The sequence below is a fragment of the Electrona antarctica genome, assembly GCF_951216825.1.
Source record: "Electrona antarctica genome assembly, chromosome: 23".
Classification (NCBI taxonomy): Eukaryota; Metazoa; Chordata; class Actinopteri; order Myctophiformes; family Myctophidae; genus Electrona; species Electrona antarctica.
Genome location: NC_136804.1, coordinates 13,170,827 through 13,191,703, shown reverse-complemented (window position 1 = coordinate 13,191,703; position 20,877 = coordinate 13,170,827). Strand labels below are relative to the sequence as shown.

The 20,877-nt window shown below is 43.1% G+C and overlaps 2 protein-coding genes across 2 annotated transcripts; both read left to right on the top strand.

Moving 5' to 3' along the window:
* Positions 1–3,798: 3,798 nt before the first annotated feature.
* Positions 3,799–4,368, top strand: LOC306916382 (small COPII coat GTPase SAR1B-like; the record flags this gene model as incomplete). The annotated part of the gene is made up of 1 exon (XM_079494215.1): positions 3,799–4,368. The coding sequence occupies one exon, from the start codon at positions 3,799–3,801 to the stop codon at positions 4,366–4,368; it is 570 nt and encodes a 189-aa protein (XP_079350341.1).
* A 9,026-nt stretch (positions 4,369–13,394) lies between these two features.
* LOC306916381 (gamma-glutamyl hydrolase-like) lies at positions 13,395–20,476 on the top strand (the record flags this gene model as incomplete). The annotated part of the gene is made up of 9 exons (XM_079494214.1): positions 13,395–13,512; positions 14,557–14,671; positions 15,284–15,334; positions 15,808–15,892; positions 16,443–16,581; positions 17,185–17,291; positions 18,088–18,178; positions 18,753–18,890; positions 20,355–20,476. 9 exons carry the CDS (start codon positions 13,395–13,397, stop codon positions 20,474–20,476), a joined length of 966 nt encoding a protein of 321 aa, XP_079350340.1.
* Between the last annotated feature and the right edge of the window lie 401 nt (positions 20,477–20,877).

Genomic DNA, 20,877 nt, shown 5'->3' with positions numbered 1-20,877 from the left:
TGATCTGACCTGATCCTTTTCAGCGCCAGCAGCTACAGAAAGCTTTGCATTAACATCCAAGAAAATAAGTCCTCTTCTTAAATTAAATAGAAAACACAAGTGGTTGTGTTTTCTTCCCCTTGTGATCCAAAGATCCTGAATGGTTGAATTTCTGTTTGGTCCCTTTTCCCCTTCCTGTAGTCTGACATCCACCTGCCACTTGCTGTTACAACTCTAGTCACTTTATGTTTGTTATGCTTCCTGACTGTCACCTTACTGCTATGGTCTAATTACCACTCTCTCTCTCTCTCTCTCTCTCTCTCTCTCTCTCTCCAACCTGTGAAACCCGTTCCACAACACTTGTGGAAACAATAGCACCCCCCCCAACACACACACACACACACACACACACACACACACACACACACACACACACACACACACACACACACACACACACACACACACTCACATGCTCTGGGGAAGCTCAGGTGGCCCCTCCCCCCCCACATGAAATTCTAACATACGGACGGTAGCACCCGTTCTTTTGTTTTTCTTTTCTTTTTTTTGTCTGTCTGTCCGTGTCCCTTTTGGGTCCCATATGTCTGTGGAGAATGTCTGAAGAGTGACTGTAGAATAGTGGACTTGGACTGACTATAATCAAATGGCAGGTGTGGGGGTTGCCATGGCAATCAATTGGCTCAGGCAGAGGCTGGAAATTGCACATGTGTGGTAGCCTCACGTACAGGGCCAGCCTTCATCTGCCTTTGCAATGCATTGCATATTGTCCCAGCCAGATCAATTGTGGGAGGACTTCATGAGCTAACAAGATTCTTCTGGAACCAGGCTATAACCAACCAGGGCCCAGGATGCAAATATTAAGAAATGGTAAATGGTGCATTTATATAGCGCCTTTATCCAAGGCGCTTTACATAGATTGTGCATTACATTCACCCATTCACACACACATTCATACACCGATTGCAGCGGAAGCCATGCAAGGTACCAACCAGCACATCGGGAGCAATTTGGGGTTCAGTGTCTTGCCCAAGGACACTTCGACATAAGAGATGTGTTCCTTTTTCACAACAAAGATGGATGCCGCCATAGCAGCAATAAATGGGACATTTGTGCTCGTATACTGGCTAAAAGTGTTTATTGTTTTTAGGGTAACTGTTGCGTTGTAGCCGAGGGGAGACTAATATTGTGTCCGTAGGAGATGATCGAAAAAATGAGAGGGACGAGACCAGGGGTGAGCTGACGTTAGGGCTGTCCGGCCGGGGTGCTGCCCTGGTAGTTTGAAGATGCACGCAAGTCCTCTAACAAAGCCTGCTGATTGAGGCTGAGTGTCACAGGTGGCTCACAGCTTGAAATAATAGTGAGCCACAGTGACGCGTTAGGTAGAATTTGGGAAATTTGGCCGCCATCTTCCGCCAACAGGTATAGGCTAGTAACTATACCTGTTAACTGGCAGCCAAGTAGCCTATAGCATCCTACTAGCCGCTAGTGGGATGCTATAGGCTACTTGGCTGCCAGTCTGTAGTTCATAATTTTTCATGTCAGTGACGCTGGTGTGTACACTGTCACTGCACTACACCATCTTCCAGTGTTGTTAGCCACCTAGCCGAGCTAGACTGTCGGTCGGAAATATTACATCATTAAATAAAGGCCTTCAACAACATTCCCAAACACATACTGTAGGCTCTTCTCTGTGCTCAAAGGAGTATGACATGACGTCGTGGTGGTCCTGTTTATGGTCAACTGTGCTTGTCAGACTCGATCTGACCATTATTACTTTGACTGCAGCTGCTTAAATCAAAACAAGGCTGTTAGGGTGAAATTGGATTATGTGACTGACACTTATCTTAGTGTGGACGTGAAGTGAAATTGAATGTTGTTGAAGGTTATGTTATTTTGTCATCTGACACCCAAACCATACAGTGTTTATGTAAGTATTTTATATCTGTAGTAGTAGTGCTTCCTTATTTATTTAGCCACAGTGAGAGCCTACTAGCCTACCGATAAGCAACCAGAAAAACTCGTTCTGAGCGAGACTCCTCCCTGTGACCCCCCGTTATAGGAATGACCGACCTTGGATGCATATCAATGGTGACGGTCCATCCATTGTGTCAACCTACTAAGTAGCCTACTGTAGGTGTTCTGTCTGAAGTTTCCCCGTTATGCAATAAATATAAAGCATTTTTAACCACATTCAAGAGGTTATTTAAATCGGTGATCGCTCGCGAGCGTATGTGCACGTGTGCGCGACATAATCCCACTAGTTAAAAATCAAACCTGTGTGAAGTGAGTGGTGCAACTGTACCGTGTGTGGGTACAACACATTCAGACCCCCAGGAACGTGCCTAGGGGGCGGCCCGGTTTCCGGCGAGCCGCCCCGTGTCTGAAAGGGTCGAGAAATTACAGAGTTACCATGTGGGCGTCCCCGGGGGGTCCTCGCAACATCCAGACCCCCAGGGACGCGTCCAGGGGGTCGGCCCGGTTCCGGCGAGCTTTCCCACGGCTGAAATCGTTGACAAGTGACAGAGTTACCGTGTTGCAGCTTTCCGTGCTCAGACAGACAGACGGAAATCGGGAATGTATTCCCCACCCTAGTATACGATACCTGTTATATCCGTTGTCATAACACCCGTTTTAAACGTGTCTGTCCTTGTATCTTTATGCCCATATATGGAGATCTCGTGTCGTGTCGCGGGTTTGGGTCCCAGTCCAGGCGACATTTGCTGCGTAATCATCCCTTCACTCTCTTCTTGTTTCCTGTACTATGTCTGGGTTAGGTGGAGGCAGAAAAAAGATCTTATAAAAAAAAGACGATCACACCTGTGTGAAGTGAGGGGCGCTCTTATCATCGGAAACTATAGTAAAATACGCACATCACTTCATGGAGGTGCTGGGTTCAAAAAGTAACATAGGAAAAGAGAGGAAGCCGCACACTCATATGCTCCGAAGGATAAGTTTATTGACGACGTTTCGAGCCAAGGCTCTTCATCTGGTCTTATCATCGTACATCATCATACATCATCTCATTCCGGCCAATTACAAGTTGCGTCCTCACTTTTGTCTTCAATGTTTGTGTTACGCAATGTTTGTGTTTACACAAACACTCAAAATTGTCCATTCATTGTCAATGGCATTTAATGTTTGTGTAGGACAAAGTTTGTGTTTGCACACACACACACCACAAGCTGGACATAGGAGGGGATATCGCCCCTAAAAAAAAGAAAAAAAGAAATGACTATTTGCACTATGCATTTATGATTTATTGTAAGATGACACACAAGCTGCCAAATCTCATTCAACCAGCGCGAAAAACATGGAAAGGAGGGGACACCCATGACAGACACTCTTTGCCTCTGGATATGCCCATACATGGAGATCTCTGATGTCATCTGTATATGCTCATATATGGGCATGCGCCCTTTTGTGCTTATAATGGAGCTGACTGTTTTCTGATGCCATGACGACACATTGAGGTTAGACAACACACTCCATATTTGGACGTATCTGCATTTGGAACTCCTTATATGGTTATGGTAATTGACTGAGAGCTCCATATATGGGGCTAGCGGCTGATTAATTTGAGTCTGAACTCTGACATCATGCTGACACAGTTAGCTTAGACGACACACCATATTTGGGTGTAGCTGGAGTGGGAACTCCATATATGGTTATGGCTGAGTCTGTGTGACATCATGCTGGATGACATCCCACGGCATAAAAGGACAAGCTTCAGTCACTTCTTATGATATTTAAAACGCTGATACTGACAACGCAACGCTCAGACAGTTCTAATACTGAAACATGTATGACATGTATGCAACGATCCGTTGGGTCTACAGGACTGTCCTGCAGAAATTAGGCTGGTACAACTACAAGCTGGTGTTCCTCGGACTCGACAATGCCGGGAAAACAACACTACTGCAAATGCTCAAAGAGGACAACCTCGGACAACACGAGCCCACGGGCCAGCCCACATCCGAGGAGCTGACCGTCGCTGGAATCGATTTCCAAACGTTTGATCTCGGCGGTCACGTACAAGCGCGGAGGATCTGGAGAGACTACCTCCTGGCCATCAACGCTATCGTCTACCTGGTAGACTGTTCTGACCACAAACGGCTTGCGGAGTCGAAAACCGAGCTCGATGGCCTGCTAACGATAGAAACCAACGTGCCAATCCTCATTCTGGGCAATAAGATCGACCATCCGGAGGCTATCAATGAGCATAGTCTCAGAGAGTTGCTCGGCTTCTACTCCAACACAGCTAGAAAAGCCGATCTGAGGCCCGTGGGGGTATTTATGTGTAGCGTGAAGAAGAGACAAGGCTACGGAGATGGCTTCCGCTGGCTCATCGAAAATATCGATGATGAATAGGATATTGCGGTAAAACCTGAGGCCGATTCTACAAAAGTTTTCTGAAAAATGTATGTTGCTCGTTGCTGTTGGGCAGAAACCTCTTAAAGACCTACTGAAATGAAAAATAAGTTTTTCACACTTTTAGACCATATCCGTGGTCATCGAACCTAACAATGGATGCAAAAAAGGGAAACATTTTGTGTATTTTTATATTAAAAGTCAATACGAATTATAATGACGTTCTGCGTGATGACGTGTCGAGGCTCACATGCATATTTATGAATCTTGATTAAATTCACCATGTTTTATTCCCATTACTGCGTCGTCCTCCAAACACAGGTGGTTATGATGCATAACAGAAATACTCATTCAAATCTCATTCAAGATCACATCCAGACAGTATATTACTCGTTTTAATGTGCGTGCACGCATCGCGCATGTAGCACAGCAACCAACGTCCCATAGCCTGGAGGGATGCGACGTTCTGATTGCTTCAAAAATGCACATCTTTCCATTTGAGAGTGAAATACAAAATAAAATGCTCCAAATAGCCATTTCACCCCGTCTTTAACTCCATTTTGTAACTTTTTGTGTTTTTGCGTAGATGTCTGAACATCCTTCTTGATCGTACCAGTGTCACAAAAGCAACAAAAGTAGCGACCTAGCGATCCAGGCGCATGCCTATAGGCTTTGGCCTGACAGAGCGTTACGTGTTCGAGTCACGTTCATGACGACCTCTCCCCTTCTCTCTCTCCCACTTTCCTGTCAATCTTCACTTGATACTATAATAAAGGCAGAAAAGCCAAAAACAAATCTTTAGAGAAAAGTCCTATCTGATTGCATTAAATGACGTTAAACGACATTAAACTCCCTTTGCCACTCGGTTTGCCACTCACTTTATGCAGCAACATAAATATATATATTTTTTAAGTTTTTCAGAAGACTAAGGTAGGAGCGTTTTCGAATCGGCCTCAGTTCTTATAAATGGTTTAGCTATTGATGATGTAATTCTTGCCCAAATATTATAGCAGGATGGTCCTGTTATAATATTTGGGCAAGAATTTTTTTCCACGTTCCTGCCAGGACTGTGGATGCCATTTCGATCTGAGAGAAATTCATAAAATGTGAAAGATATTCACGAACTATCCATAAAACCGGCTCGATGGACCTCTGACATCACGCTCAATGTCAACATGTCGTCACCATGACTCAGCCATAACCATATAAGGAGTTCCCAATGCAGCTACGGCCAAATATGGAGTGTGTTGTCTAACCTCAATATGTCGTAAACAAATCAGTCAGAACAAACAAAACAAAACAAATCAGGCACAAAAGGGAGAATGCCCATATATGAGCAAAACTGCCTTATCAGACGACGTCACACACAGTTTGCTCAATTACTATTTTTGATTTTGATTATGATTATTAATATTGTGCATTATTTTGTGTTTTATTTAGTTTTTGTAATATTTGAAAAACGGTAAATCATTAATTCATTTCCATATATTAGCAGGCCCATATATGAGCATACCTGATCCCTGATGAAATATATTTATGCCCATATGGAATATAGGCATAAAAGAGACAAGGACTGACAGATCCATATATGGGCATATAAATCATGTGGGCATGTGGTGTAGATGTGAAGACTGCATATATAGCGGTCCCGAACTTCTAGTAGGTGTCAATCTTTTGTACAATCATTTGCATGTTTGATGTTTCAAGGAACTTAGGTACAATAATAGTCAGATAGCAGACCCTCTCATAGATGGCTATAGCCTTTCGTAGCCAAGCCTTTAAAAATGAGATTTGCGCCATAATTTCATATTTGCATGCGGTTTACTCTGTGCAACACAGTGAATGGCAACCAAATTCAAGGGAGATTTTAATGAATAACATACATGTACACAGAGTAGTGTGAGGAGGAACTTGCACTTGCACATAATGTGCAGAAGATGGGGCTAAAACTCAGACAAATATGGATAATGTCCTGCAGTTGTACAAGGTTCAATCATTCACTTTTATTTGTCTCCCATACAGTCAATAACTATATGCAATTGCCATGGCAAAGTGAGTGGCCATGTGAGTTTAACGTTGTTTAATGCAATCAGATAGGACTTTTCTGTTGGGATATATGGGCTGTCAAGGCCAGAAAGGAGTCTTTTGCCATACTCAGTAGGCGTTCCACTTCCTGCATAACTTCCGGGTATGGTGATGCATGATGATGATGTCACGCGCATTCATCACAGTCATCTCCTCTATACAGGTATGCCTCTCAGTCCATAAACATTGTGCACCAATGCAATACAAATATATCTGAATATAACTATGAGAGAGAGACTTGTTTCCTTTCCATCCAAAGATTTTAAAGACGCGCCGTGTGACGCCATCACATATTGTATCGTTTATAAGGAAGTGACTCACTTAGTTGAGACACTAGACGGCACTCTAGTTTGAACACTAAACGGCATAACTAAAAGTGTTGTGTACCGCTTCATTGTGTCTTCCTTATGAAGAGGATCTTTACTGCGGATCCTCTCCTCACCCGGGAGGCAGGAGGTCAAGACAGTGCAGAAGAAGAGGAGACTCTCCAGACAGTCTTTAAGCGGTTGAGGGTCAACGCTGAGAGCTTTTCCGCTGCTGTGGATGTATCCCACCCAGTGGGTGTACCACCACCACGGGCCTGCCCTGTGGATGTATCCCACCCAGTGGGTGTACCACCACCACGGGCCTGCCCTGTGGATGTATCCCACCCAGTGGGTGTACCACCACCACGGGCCTGCCCTGTGGATGTATCCCACCCAGTGGGTGTACCACCACCACGGGCCTGCCCTCGTGCTGACGGAGCAGTGCCCAAAACGAGGTACCCAAAGGGCTGTACCAGAAAGAAATCAGCTTCCGGAGCAGACTCTAGTAGGCGCCAGATGCGCCACGGGTACTACTACTACTGTGGTGGTGGTGGTACTGCGGCCCCCTCACTGTCGCCCCCTAGTGGCCGCCTGAAACTCCAGCACCCGACTGTGCCCGGGTTCACAGAGCTTGATCCCTTGGCCGGCACTGCCCACAAAGAGCTTCAAGCATGTATTGTTGTCTCTTCTACCGTCACAGCCACGTCCAAGCAGGACAGTGGAAGCACCGGGATGGCGGGCCGGTCTCCGGAGGAGGTCTGTGGCCCGGAACAGGGTGCGTGTGATGACGAGTCCAGGGCGGTAGCATTGACTCATCAGAGACACGTAGCCTCAGAGCCCCGTGACTTCCGGGCCTTGTCCAAGCTACACAGCAGCAGCAGTGTGTCTGTAGGTCCTTCCCGCCTCCCTCCTCCTTGTTGCTCCTGCAGCCAACGGGAGAACCTGGATGCCCAGCGGAGCTGGGGAGGTGTGGAAAACGGAGCGTTGTGCCTGTGCCGGTCCAGACTCCTCCGTACCCCGGTCTGCTGGCAGCGTGTTGACCTATACCCCTTCTCAGGGCTTTGCGACATTGTTTCAGGCCGCGAGAGGAGCCTGTCCGCCCCTGTGGACCCCGAGCAAGTGGGCCTCTGTTCCCCCCAGCGCCAGCACCACCGCCCCAGAACAGACCCCAGAACTCTGACCGCCAACAGCAACGCTGCCACCACAGCTACGCCGTCGCCTTCTTCGCCAGGCTCACCCCGCTCTTGCTCAGAGAAGGCGCAGGCCCACGTGGATGACATGACTATAGAGAACCTCTCATGCTACATGAAGCACTACCTCTACTTCCCCAAGACATCGGACACAGAGATCCTGTCTATGTATTGTTAAAAACAATCACACTCGTGTGAAGTGAGGGGCGCTCTTATTATCATCATACATCAGCACATTCTGTGCTCAGCCAATCAAATCATCACATACCGTGGTAAAACACACGGACACACAAAGGTGGGCATATAGGCCCATCAAAAAAAAGAGAAAAAATAAATCACACTCGTGTGAAGTGAGCGGTGCCTTTGATGAGTTGATCTGTCACATGCACCTACCTATCATTATCAAGTAAATTATGTCACATGGGGGGGGGGGGGGGGGTAGACATGTATACACACAAAGCCACACGTTGGAGCGGTTAGCACCGCTCAAAAACATAGGAAACACACGTGTCATCTATGACGTAGGTCATGCATGACGACATCAATTACCTATACGACTCCACTTTTGTTGTTGTTTTAATGCAACAACAAACAGCCTGAAGACTTCCCTTCTATAAGTAGCATACAACCGTTTGTGAGATTAACTCCAGACAGATCCTGTCGTAAATGGCTATAGCTCTGCAGGCCCATGCTGTAACAAACGATAATCATCTAATAACAAATATATAACATCAATATACAGTATAAAGATATACAGATAAATATATGGTAAAAATACAAATTAACCACATTAATTTCCACATTCACCAGGGTCGGTGGTAAGTGTTACTTTAGTGCTTTTATATACTAAAACCATTATTGTCTTTAATTCTTTTTTTTTTCTTCCCCTAATATTTTGTTAATGGCCTCATTGCAGTAAATAAATGTATAATTTTCCCGTGAGGATATTGCCAGTGGGCCCTCACCTAATTGACAAAACATTACGATTTTAATGATAATATAACGTAATATTATAAATAAACACTACACATAACGATGAATTGGGACATTTGTAGATCTGCTATTTTCAAAACATTTAGTAAAATTTCAGCATATTTCTACATTGTAGTGTGCAACATTTGGTAAGAAGGAGTACTGGCCTACGCTGAGCGAGGCAAGACAGACGTCTATACTAATGTCTCTGAGTCAAAGTGTTTGACTGTAGGTCCACCAAGGAAGTGGCTATACCTCCATGTTTTTTTTTGTTTTCAAACATTTTATTATATGTTTTTGTCTGTGTGTTTGTGCCCCACGCATCTCGAGAAGCCCCTCTGACCAATCTACTTCAAACATGCCGACTTGAGGGACTGATGTGCCCGGTGGGAAGTCGGCCATGGTGGAAAGTAAGAGTATCAATACTGCAATGTATAAATGGTAAATGGTAAATGGTGCATTTATATAGTGCCTTTATCCAACGTGCTTTACATAGATTGTGCATTACATTCACCCATTCACACACACATTCATACACCGATTGCAGCGGAAGCCATGCAATGTACCAACCAGCACATCGGGAGCAATTTGAGGTTCAGTGTCTTGCCCAAGGACACTTCGACATGTAGACAGGAGGAGCCGGGATTCGAACCGCCGACCCATGGATCATTGGACGACCTGCTCTACCTCTTGAGCCACAGTCGCCCAATGTATAGAATTGTCTGTTACAAGTAAAAGTCAAAATGTACTTAAGTGAAAGTACAAAAGTATTGGCATCACAATATACAAAAAGTAAAAGTACTAATTATGCAGAATGTCCCATTTGAAGTTTTCAAATATATAAACATGTTTTGAAAATAGCAGATCTACAAGCTCACAATGCGTTGCATCGCGACGCAATGTAGATCGGCTATTTTCAAAGGACCAAAATGTAGGCTATGGGCTGAAGTGGTTAATGCATGTTTTCTAATAACAATCAAAATCTACAAAGTAACTAGTAACTAAAGTTTTCATATTTGTAGTGGAGTAAAAGTACAATATTTGCCTCCGAGATGTATTGGAGTAGAAGTAAAAGTACTGGAAATTGGAAATACTCAAGTAAAGTACAAATACCTAAATATTGTACTTAAGTACAGTACTTAAGTAAATGTACTTAGTTACTTTCCACCACTGGAAGTCGGACTGCGTGTGTCTCTATGTGGCCCCAAGTAGGCCTCTATACAGTAATACAGTATACATGGAATGACTTGCAATGTTCCAGACATGCATAAGCCCCATAGGGTTGTATCATTCTTTTCTTTCTTTTTCCTTTATGTATTCAGGGAAGCACATTGAGAGCCCATTGACGCACAATGGGGGGAGGAGGGTTCTTTCTTGGGAGGTGGACGCTTTTCAGACAGGGCATTAGTCGGACTAGCGTCTGCACCCTTCTTTCTTTATACATGAGTTGGGCGTCGTGTTCTAAAACAGGGGTTCTCAACGTTTTTGGCCGGGGACCCCCGGAAATGCTTTGGCAATGTCTCGGGACCCCCGCCCCGCCCCCTCCCGACCCCCAATATAAATTGACTGCTACAATAACCTTAAACCATTTTGGGCGGGAACCCCTTTTGGTGTTTTAAGCATTGTTATAATTTAGCTATTGAAAAATAGCAGATCTACAAGCTCATAGCGCGCCACCGAGTGGCGCGCTACGAGCTTGTAGGTCTGCTATTTTTGAAAAATCGTGAAAATAAAATTTAAAAAAATAAATAATTGAAAAATAATTTGGGGACCCCCTAAAATAATTTGGCGACCCCCCGAGGGGTCGCGACCCACGGGTTGAGAACCCCTGTTCTAAAACAGCCTGAAAACCCATGTCAGCCAGCTCGGTAGCATGCCTAAATTGTTAGTCATTAGATTAGACTCTCAATCCACACCACCTGGATTGGAATCCTGCATGCTTCCACCAATAGTTTTATGCCAACCGCAAACAAGTTTTTTTTTTTTGCAGATAAAGTCAAGTTTTAGACTGCGACAGAGTCCGACATACGTGGGCGGTTAAGACTCACCTGTGGCTTCCCTGTGAGGGTTAGGTGTATAAGTGATGTCTGACATACATCACTATTTATCACACCGTATTTCTATTGGAAATGCATTAATCCAGTTAATTCTGTCAGAAGGGCAGTTACCAGACTGGTAATTCTGTCAGAAAGACACCTGTGGCTTCCGTGTGCGGTGCCACTCAAAGTGGCTACTGGTTTGGGCTGCTGGATGCAAGGGGTTGGGCTGTTATGTCTGGCAGATATATTGCTGACGGGTGATTTCACCCATATGCTACTGGGGAGCAAACCGTTCTTACCAGCCAGGAAAAACAATTGAAAATATCCTAGGCTATTTTCACAATATTTATCTGTGGAACCGAGTCAAACAAAATGAATGCCTCAACTTAACTCCTAACTTCAAGTTCTTGTCAGGGTGGGTCCCCAGGTCATGGCCTGAAAGGGTTGAGAAGCACTGTATTGGAGCAGCCCATTTATACATAAAACAGCTATAGAGCGTCGCAGTCCCGCCTCCTACCATGGACCAGGAAATGAAACCCAATGCATTTTCCTCATAGACATTTCTTAAAGTATTTATTTAAAGACGGTTACGCCGCGGACAAAGCCAACTCGAGTCGTGACAACTCATGACAACACAAACAATATTTTGGACCAAACAAATAATTAGGAAGAAGAAAAAAACGGCAGGTTACAACACTTTTTTTGTTGTTTTTCTTCTTTGTAATTATTTGTTTGGTCCAAAATGTGTGTTGTCATGAGTTGTCACGACTCGAGTTGGCTTTGTCCGCGGCGTAACCGTCTTTAAATAAATACTTTAAGAAATGTCTATGGGAAAAATGCATTGGGTTTCATTTCCTGGTCCAGTGTAGGAGGGGAGCGGGACTGCGACGCTCTTATGTCTGACCTATGGATAACAGACCTGTGGATCAATATTGGAAAGTAAACAAATGCATTTACTATTTTGATACTTGACTTGAGTATATTCAATTTAATTATTCTGTGCAATAATAATGCAGTAATACAACAACAACAGTAATAAGTAATAAGTGGCCAAAAAAGGCAGAAAAGTGTATCGAGCAAATCACAACAATTTACTCATCAGGTCAAAGGTCTTTTGACGAATGAGTGTTCCTGAGGGATCCTCACGGCACTCTTTTGAATTTCGTGACGAACGAAAACAGAAGGGGTCTACGCCCTTTGGGCTTGACCCCTAGTACGATAAGGAGAGCCACATGGGGCCAGAGAGGGGGCTAGACAACTGACATGAAATGTAATAATAATCTGTTTTTACTATATATATATATATATATATTATATATATATATCAAAAAGGGAAAAACCTTCCAAGGAAGGGACTGCACACTCCAGGGAACAAAGACGGACAACTTACTGCATCAACTTATTTATTAGCACATACATACATACATATATATATATAGTAAAAAGTATATATAATTACGGGAACAAATCAAAAAGTTTAGTGATAAAGGAATCTCACTTATTACACTTAATGGAGAATATCAAATTTGTATTTATTATTAGGCTATTATTATTAATCGGTTCGCATTTGAGTGTGATGAGGCTGGAATGAGCATCTCCTAATGTGAGGCCATGGTTCAGGAAACGGGTGGATTGTTTACTTCAAGTAGGGAATGCGGTCTTGCTTGCACCAAAGGATTTCAAGTATCCGGGCTCTTACTCATGAGCAGTGTACATTTTGATTTAGTTTAGTCATATAGTCTTTTAATTTCATTTATTTTAGTCATGATATCAAGTCGACTAAAACTAGACTCAAACTAAACCTTTTCAGCTAAGATTTCAGTCGACTAAATCTATATGGTTATAGATATATATATTTTGTCGACTAAAATGCATTTTGGCAGGCCTTGATGACATCATAATGGCTGATTTTACACTTGGTTGCATGCTGAAGATAGCCGATCTACAAGCTCACAACCCGTTGCGGTGATGGCAATCACCGCGATAAATAGATTAATTAATCCTGGCGGTCATTGTGTGTGTGTCCCCGAAACAAGATTTGTGTTGTAATATTCAAAACATATTTTTCCAATGTATTTTTGAAGATAGCAGATCTACAAGTTCACAGCGTGTTGAGATGTGTAGATCTGCTCTTTTCAAATAAGCAAACCTGTGTCCTCAGGAATTCCATGAATCCCATAACCTGTCCTGAACTGCATATTTATGTTAACAGCCTTGAATGCAATGCAGAATAGACAGGTTTTGAGAAGAGTCACAGACCAGGTCACAGACCTGGCCGCTTATTTCTCTTGCAAAATCTGGCAACAACTGAGCTGTACTGCACCTATAAAAGTAGCTTAGGCAGTGCAGTAGCATGCAGACATGACAAGACTGCAGTACTGTTCCGCTGTGAACGTGCTCATTTAGTTTTGTTGGTTTTCATACCTGTGGCAGTTATGTTGGCATCTCTGGCCTCCTTGGATCCTCCTGGCCTACTAACGGAGGGGCTGAGCCCCCAGCAGCCCCCAAGGCCTACTACAGGAGGCGCTAGAGGACACTGCCGGCCCATCATCGGTACGTTTCCCACCTGATATTGTTATGTTCTTCGTTGTCGTTGTTATATTTGATGTATTACCTTGTGATGTTCTTGCTTACTGTAAATCACTCTGGATTAAGAACGACTGCTAAATGCCTAAATTGTAAATTGCTGTCTGTCTGTCTGTCCGTCCGTCCGTCCGTCCGTCCTTCAGTGGCTGAAAGGCAACAAGACGAACAAGAAAGACTGTGTGTTTTACATTAATCACAGTATATCATGTATTGTGACAGTCAAGACTCTCTCTGTAGGTCATCCTCAGACGTGGCACCAGGGCACCGGGTTCTCCAGCGATGACATCTAACAAGCTTAGCTTTCTCTCTTTGTTTAAGCAGAATCAACCGTACAGAAGAAGAGTATGCAAAGTTATTTCATTCCATAAATGGGTGAGATCAAGTTTAATTTATTATGCTAAACGGTAAAGTAAACACTGTGAGCTGATCAAATAGAATACATTGTCGGTTACGGCATCATCTTTTTCTCACTTTAAATGATTTCAAAAACATTCTTGAGAGCAACGTTTAGTTGTAAATGACATTGTGTTTGTTTACATGGCTGTCATGTTGGATAAAGAATAAAGTGAAGGAGTGCAGCAGGTGCTCTGAGGCTTTGATTAGACAGAGGTCTGTTATAGAGTGGTCATTATACAGAAATGACGCACCACTGAATTCAGCGATTGACCAATCAGAATCACGCATTCAACCAAGCTTTGTAATCAAGCAATATAGCACACTGTCTGTTATGAGTCTTTGTTCTTAATACACAAATCATTTAGGACACTGCCGGCCCATCATCGGTACGTTTCCCACCTGATATTGTTATGTTCTTCGTTGTCGTTGTTATATTTGATGTATTACCTTGTGATGTTCTTGCTTACTGTAAATCACTCTGGATTAAGAACGACTGCTAAATGCCTAAATTGTAAATTGCTGTCTGTCTGTCTGTCCGTCCGTCCGTCCGTCCGTCCGTCCGTCCGTCCGTCCGTGGCTCTAATCCCTCCTCTCCTCTGTGTGTTCTTTACCTAGGTATTCTGGCTCAGGAGAACAACTCGATTGACCCTTTCGCCCGGGGTTCATGCTGGATCGCTGGTTCCTCCGTCAAGTACCTGGAGTCTGCTGGTGCCAGAGTGGTGCCCGTCAGGTACACGCACGCACACATGCACGCACATTTGAAAGTAAAAGGATGCCTTTTACAAAGGACAAAGACTGCCAGTGCAGTCAGACAATAGGAGAACAGCCAGCTACAAATGCATAGAGGGCAGAACATTGTTACCTACAGTATAGTTGACATACTTAAATACATCATGGATAAAGGAAACAATGCCTCCTACTCCATGGCTGATACTGAGCAGTACCTTGCTAACTGACTCCTTTTGGAGAGGCCGGCCATTTGTAAGCCCCTCACAACCAACTTCTGCACAACTGCACATGCCCTATATATGTAAACTTTATCTTCGGCAGCCTATATGGCCTATAGGCTGCCGAAGATAAAGTTTACATAGCTATAGCTGTGAGATGGTCTGCTCTAGCTACAATACATGCCCGCGAGAATACTGCCTTCAGTTACTTCAGTGGCTGAAAGGCAACAAGACGAACAAGAAAGACTGTGTGTTTTACATTAATCACAGTATATCATGTATTGTGACAGTCAAGACTCTCTCTGTAGGTCGTCCTCAGACGTGCAGGCACCAGGGCACCGGGTTCTCCAGCGATGACATCTAACAAGCTTAGCTTTCTCTCTTTGTTTAAGCAGAATCAACCGTACAGAAGAAGAGTATGCAAAGTTATTTCATTCCATAAATGGGTGAGCTCAAGTTTAATTTATTATGCTTAAAGCACAATTCACTTTAGCACGCTTTTCCAAAGAGTTACAGCGTGCTTAAGTTTATAATACAATGTAAAAGAAAAGAGCAGCAACATAACATGAAAATGTCAAACGGTAAAGTAAACACTGTGAGCTTCGGTGTTGATCAATTAGATCACTTTAAATCATTTAAAAAACAGAGACATTGTGTTTGTTTACATGGCTGTCATGTTGGATAAAGAATAAAGATAAGGAGTGCAGCAGGTGCTCTGAGGCTTTGATTAGACAGAGGTCTGTTATAGAGTGGTCATTATACAGAAATTACGCACCACTGAATTCAGCGATTGACCAATCAGAATCACGCATTCAACCAAGCTTTGTAATCAAGCAATATAGCACACTGTCTGTTATGAGTCTTTGTTCTTAATACACAAATCATTTAGTGTGATTTCACCTCCTTTCTTCTTCATCAGTTTGCTGCTGCCGGGAGGATGTGTTGACCTTCAGACGTCAGAGTACGCCCGAACAGCAAAGATCTTCTATGAGCTGGCTCTGAAGGTAATGATGGTTCCATGCTGTTGCTGTACATGTGTAAATCTACCTGAATACAAGGCTTCAGGGTGTGTGTAACTGATGAACTATGTTGTTCCTGTTTTCCCTCATTGCTGCTGTGAACAAGCATTTGTTGTTCTTGGGTGAATGGTTGGGTCTCAAAGTATGGTCTCCACCCGCTCTACATGTAAAGTGTCATGTAGTGTGAAAAGAGTCGTATTATCTTGCACCACACCTTACCCCTCATCCCTAAACTTGTTTGCCATTTTTTACTATTTTGAAAAACCTTTTAAAATAGTTCAAATAGCAAGCTCACAACGTGTCGATGGAGATTGGCTAGTTGAACTATTTAAAAATGTTTTTCAAAATAGTAAAAAATGGCAAATAACTTTAGGGATAAGGGCTAAGCCAGGGTTGGCGCAAGATATGGCCCTGAATAAAATTCACTTTACTTGATGCTTTTTACTTGTATTACCAGGTGCAGCTAGTAATATTATTAAGAAGTATCTGGTCAAGAATGAAGCCATAACGTTGATGTCCTCTATGTGGTCCTCAGGCCAACGATGCAGGGGATTACTTCCCCATCTGGGGGGCCTGTCTGGGTCACCAGGTGCTCATAGTCCTCGTAAACGACCAGAACGCCAGCGTCCAGACAGATACCATGGCTGTTGCTCTGCCTCTCACATTCACAGAAGGTTATACATAATCATCAAACAATGAGCCAGCGTAAAGGCCCACACATACTGTTATACCAGTTTTAGGTGATATAAAGCAACTCACCTTTTCGGTAGTTAGTAAAAACAGAGAGATATGTTGGGGTGAGCGGTGAGTCACTTATCACCGCGCCGTGACGTCCTGATGTCCACGTTTTCGGTGGTCACCTTATCACCTAAAACTGGTGTATAGTATGGGACGTGGGCCTCCCTCAACACATCCATTATTAATTGGATTAGCTGCAGTCGTGTTCCTTACGGCAACTTTGACGATGGAGAGGGCCACTGTATTTCCACACTCACTCCAGAATGCCACATTGCATATTTCTGTCGTAGCAAAAATAGCCTATCTACAAGCTCAAAACGCGTCGCAGTGCAACACGTTTTGAGCTTGTAGATCAGCTATTTTTTCTATATTTGAATTGAAATCCTGAATACATGTTTTGCCATTTTTGAATTGGAATCCTGAATGCATTTAGTTATAGTTGTTTAACTTTATGAACTAAATACAAATACGTTGGACATAAAACATTTGATACTAGTCATACAGCTAGACTAAAGTAATTAAAGCGTCCATCCATCCAGAGGCCAAGTCCAGCCGTTTGTTCAGAGGGTTTCCCAGACACCTGATGCAGTCTCTGGCTGAGGACAACATCACCTCCAACTTCCACAAATTGAGTTTCTCAATGCAGGTACTTGATTGATTGATTGATTGAGTGATTGATTGATTGATTGATTGATTGATTGATAACCCAGAAAAGACCAAGGCTTATGTCCAATGAGGTCCTGTGCATTCAAGTCAATCAGGACATTTAAATCTGCCTTCCCCTGGCCAGCCAGGCACCTGATGGAGGGGAAAGGAACTGGTTGGAATAACGTGTTCCTTCCACGCGCTACGTCCAACCGGAGAATCTCCCTCCTGTCAGGAGAAAAGACTCCTCATGCATTGAAGGAAGCATGACGATCTAATCTAATTATATTAGATAATTGACACTGGGTGAACAATTTAAATATTTAGTTACTTTTTAGGTTTTGATATTTAGCACAAAACATACATTAACACCTTGGATCAACGAGCATGTGCGTTCACTTAAGAAAGAATGTCGCAGAACAGAACGGGTTTGTAGAAAAATAAAACCTCATTATTCACCTATAGATTCTTAAGAAGTCAACAGCTGCCTATAACACTTGGTAAGACAGGCAGATCCCCCCCCCCCCACCATTATATATAGCCATTTGAAAATAGCTGATCTACAAGAAAAATATTTCTTAATACATTTTGAATTTGTGAATTCACAATGTGCACTTTGGTACTTAAAAGTATATATTGATACTGATACTTTTGTACTTTTACTACTTTTAAAGTACATTTTGAATACGGGACTTCTACTTGTAATGGAGTATATATATTGCATTATTATTGCATTACTTATACTTGAGTAACTATTTCTATCACTGATAAACATAGAAATGACTGTGATCCAACAGGAATACAACAATAACGTTCAGCTCAAGACGTTCTATAAGGTTTTGTCCACCAACAGTGACGGCAACATAGAATTCATCTCTACCATGGAAGGTATGTAGCAGAGTGGCACCACCTCAGCCTTTGATGTAGTGCCCGATGGGGGAGGTCAAAAGAGGGGTGAGTGTAGCAGATCGAGTGGCTCACAACTGGCAATTGCCTAAACTGTAATCCTAGAATAGAATAGAATTCTAGGACTTTATTTTGCCATTTGCAAAGGAAATCGTGCATAGGAAATCTTGGAGCGCAGCTCCCAGGGTCAGCATTAAAAAAGGGACAGGTAATAAAAAACATACAACATACAATCCTAGAATAAATAAGTGCTTCACAATCTACAGTGCATAATTCAGTTCATCTATCATGATTCAGTTCATCTATCATATTGACTACCGTCCCTAATGTCCTCGGCTACTAGTCGCACAGTAGCAGGGAAAAATAACTGTTAGAGAAGCGTGTTGTGTGGGTGGAGATGCTCTCTGGCCGGTGGTGTCTTAGGTTGGGCGCTACTCTCCCTCTGCCAACCCGGGGAGAGCCATAGTTTATTATTAAAGTTATTATTATTAGGTATAGGTATCTTGTGTCCCAGCCTACTGTTACTTCTATGATAATTATGTATTTTGTCTTTCAGCCTACAGGTATCCATTCTATGGAGTGCAGTGGCATCCAGAGAAAGCACCCTTTGAGTGGATTGACAAGCCTGGCATGGTTCACTCTGTCACCGCCATGACTATCTCCTTCTACACTGCCAGCTTCTTTGTGTCAGAAGGTGAGACAGGCATATGTGTGTGTGTGTGTGTGTGTGTGTGTGTGTGTGTGTGTGTGTGTGTGTGTGTGTGTGTGTGTGTGTGTGTGTGTGTGTGTGTGTGTGTGTGTGTGTGTGTGTGTGTGTGTGTGTGTGTCCTACTTAAAGGACAACTTCATCACTTTTCAACCTATCTTCGTAGAATTGGTCCTCGCTAATGCTCATTATATAATGATATGGGTGCCATTTCTTTACTACCATCAATGGGGAATCCAAGATAATAGAAATCGCAGGCTTTCTATTCCAGGAAAGTTAGCATGCAGTAATGGAGATCGGTGAACCAATATAAGGATCCACTGCCTGTTTTCGACCGGCACCCGCCCCTCTAGACCAGAAATAACACTGGCTGGGCCATGCAGGCTATGGCCAAGCCAGTGTTACTAAGTAAAGGAAAATGGTACAATATTATCATGAGCGTTAGTGAAGTAGTCTGGGTTCCAGCCTGAATTGCTGCGTTCCGTGGATTTGTATTGTCACGTTGTAGCTGATACATCATCAGCCAGCGCCACTCTATCCATGCTTCTCAATGGTGAAAAAAAGCGCCAGTTCGAAACTCAACTTGAGAGTAAAACCTACAGTAAAAAGTAAACATTAATTTGATTCAGTAGTCCACTGTCAGATTCAGTAGTACAAAAAATAAAAATGATGTGGGGTGGGGTGAGCTTAGTGAATGATAAGGGGACATTGTAGGGCAACTCCAGTAGCTGTGCGGTGCGCATTGATACGTCAAACTGGTGTTTTTTCCCAACCCACACCACAGACCACCAACATAAACAGTGGAAATGTCAACATAAACAATGGAACAAAACCAAAATACAGACAGGGGGATGTGTCTTCCTGCAAGGAAACACACCAGCACAATATAGAGGCTGACAGAGGGAAACGGGGGCTATAAATATTTATATACGTATATATTTAAAAAAGAAATAGGCTAAATGCCCTTTAAAATTGAACTTACGTGTGAGGATGTTTTCCCTGTGCATACACCCAGGAGCACATATCTGTCATCTGATCTGTAATAAAATGTGACATTTTAATCAAATTATCTTTATTACAAACCAGATGACAGATGGCTGCAGGATGTATGCACAGGCAAACATCCTCACCTTAAAGCTCAGCATGTGCTCAGAATTTAGAGCTTAACTGCACACCACTCTACACTGCCCACTTGTGGTCAATGTAAAAAAAAAAGCAAGTTTTCAGAAACTTCAAGTAGCCTAAAATAATGATGCCATGAGAAACATAACGTAAGCCATTTCTTGCGGAAACCTAGCCTCGAGTCGGAAACCCAGACATTTTTATTTCCAGTGACCGAGAGATTTAGGAGATTCAGAAGATTTATGTAAAAGAAAAACCCTTCTTGCCTCCTCTCTCTCCCATTTCTGCTAACTTCTACCAACCGCCATCTCTCTCTCTCTCTCTCTCCAGCCATGAAAAGTGATCACCAGTTCTCCAGTCCTTTGGAGGAAGACGAGGCTCTCATCTATAACTTCTCTCCTGTCTTCAGAGGACAAGGAAACATCTTCATGCAGAAATACTACTTTTACTAAACTCACAGCGAGATTTGTTTAATTTTGAGAAATGTAATTTTATTAAATGTACATGTTCCATATGGTTATTCCATAACTGCAAGCACGGGAGAAGCGCATGCTGTTCAAACGCATGTCCGACCGTTGTTTCCGCATGTCGGTCCATGAGTTATGTTATACCTGTTCAAAGTTTTCATTTTCAAACGATTGCTATAGCATGCCCCCCTTTGGCCAATTGGAGTATGATCGGTTACAAATACAGCGCTATTTGGCATGACCCATTTTCGATGCTTGTATTGTATTGCTTGTCTTGTTGAGTTAAATTGTACAGCATTTGTATCTGCCTTATACCCTGTTTTGTTTGTTTGTTTTGCTTTTTCACTTTATGTAAAGCACTTTGAGAGCTCTCTGTGAAGGGTGCT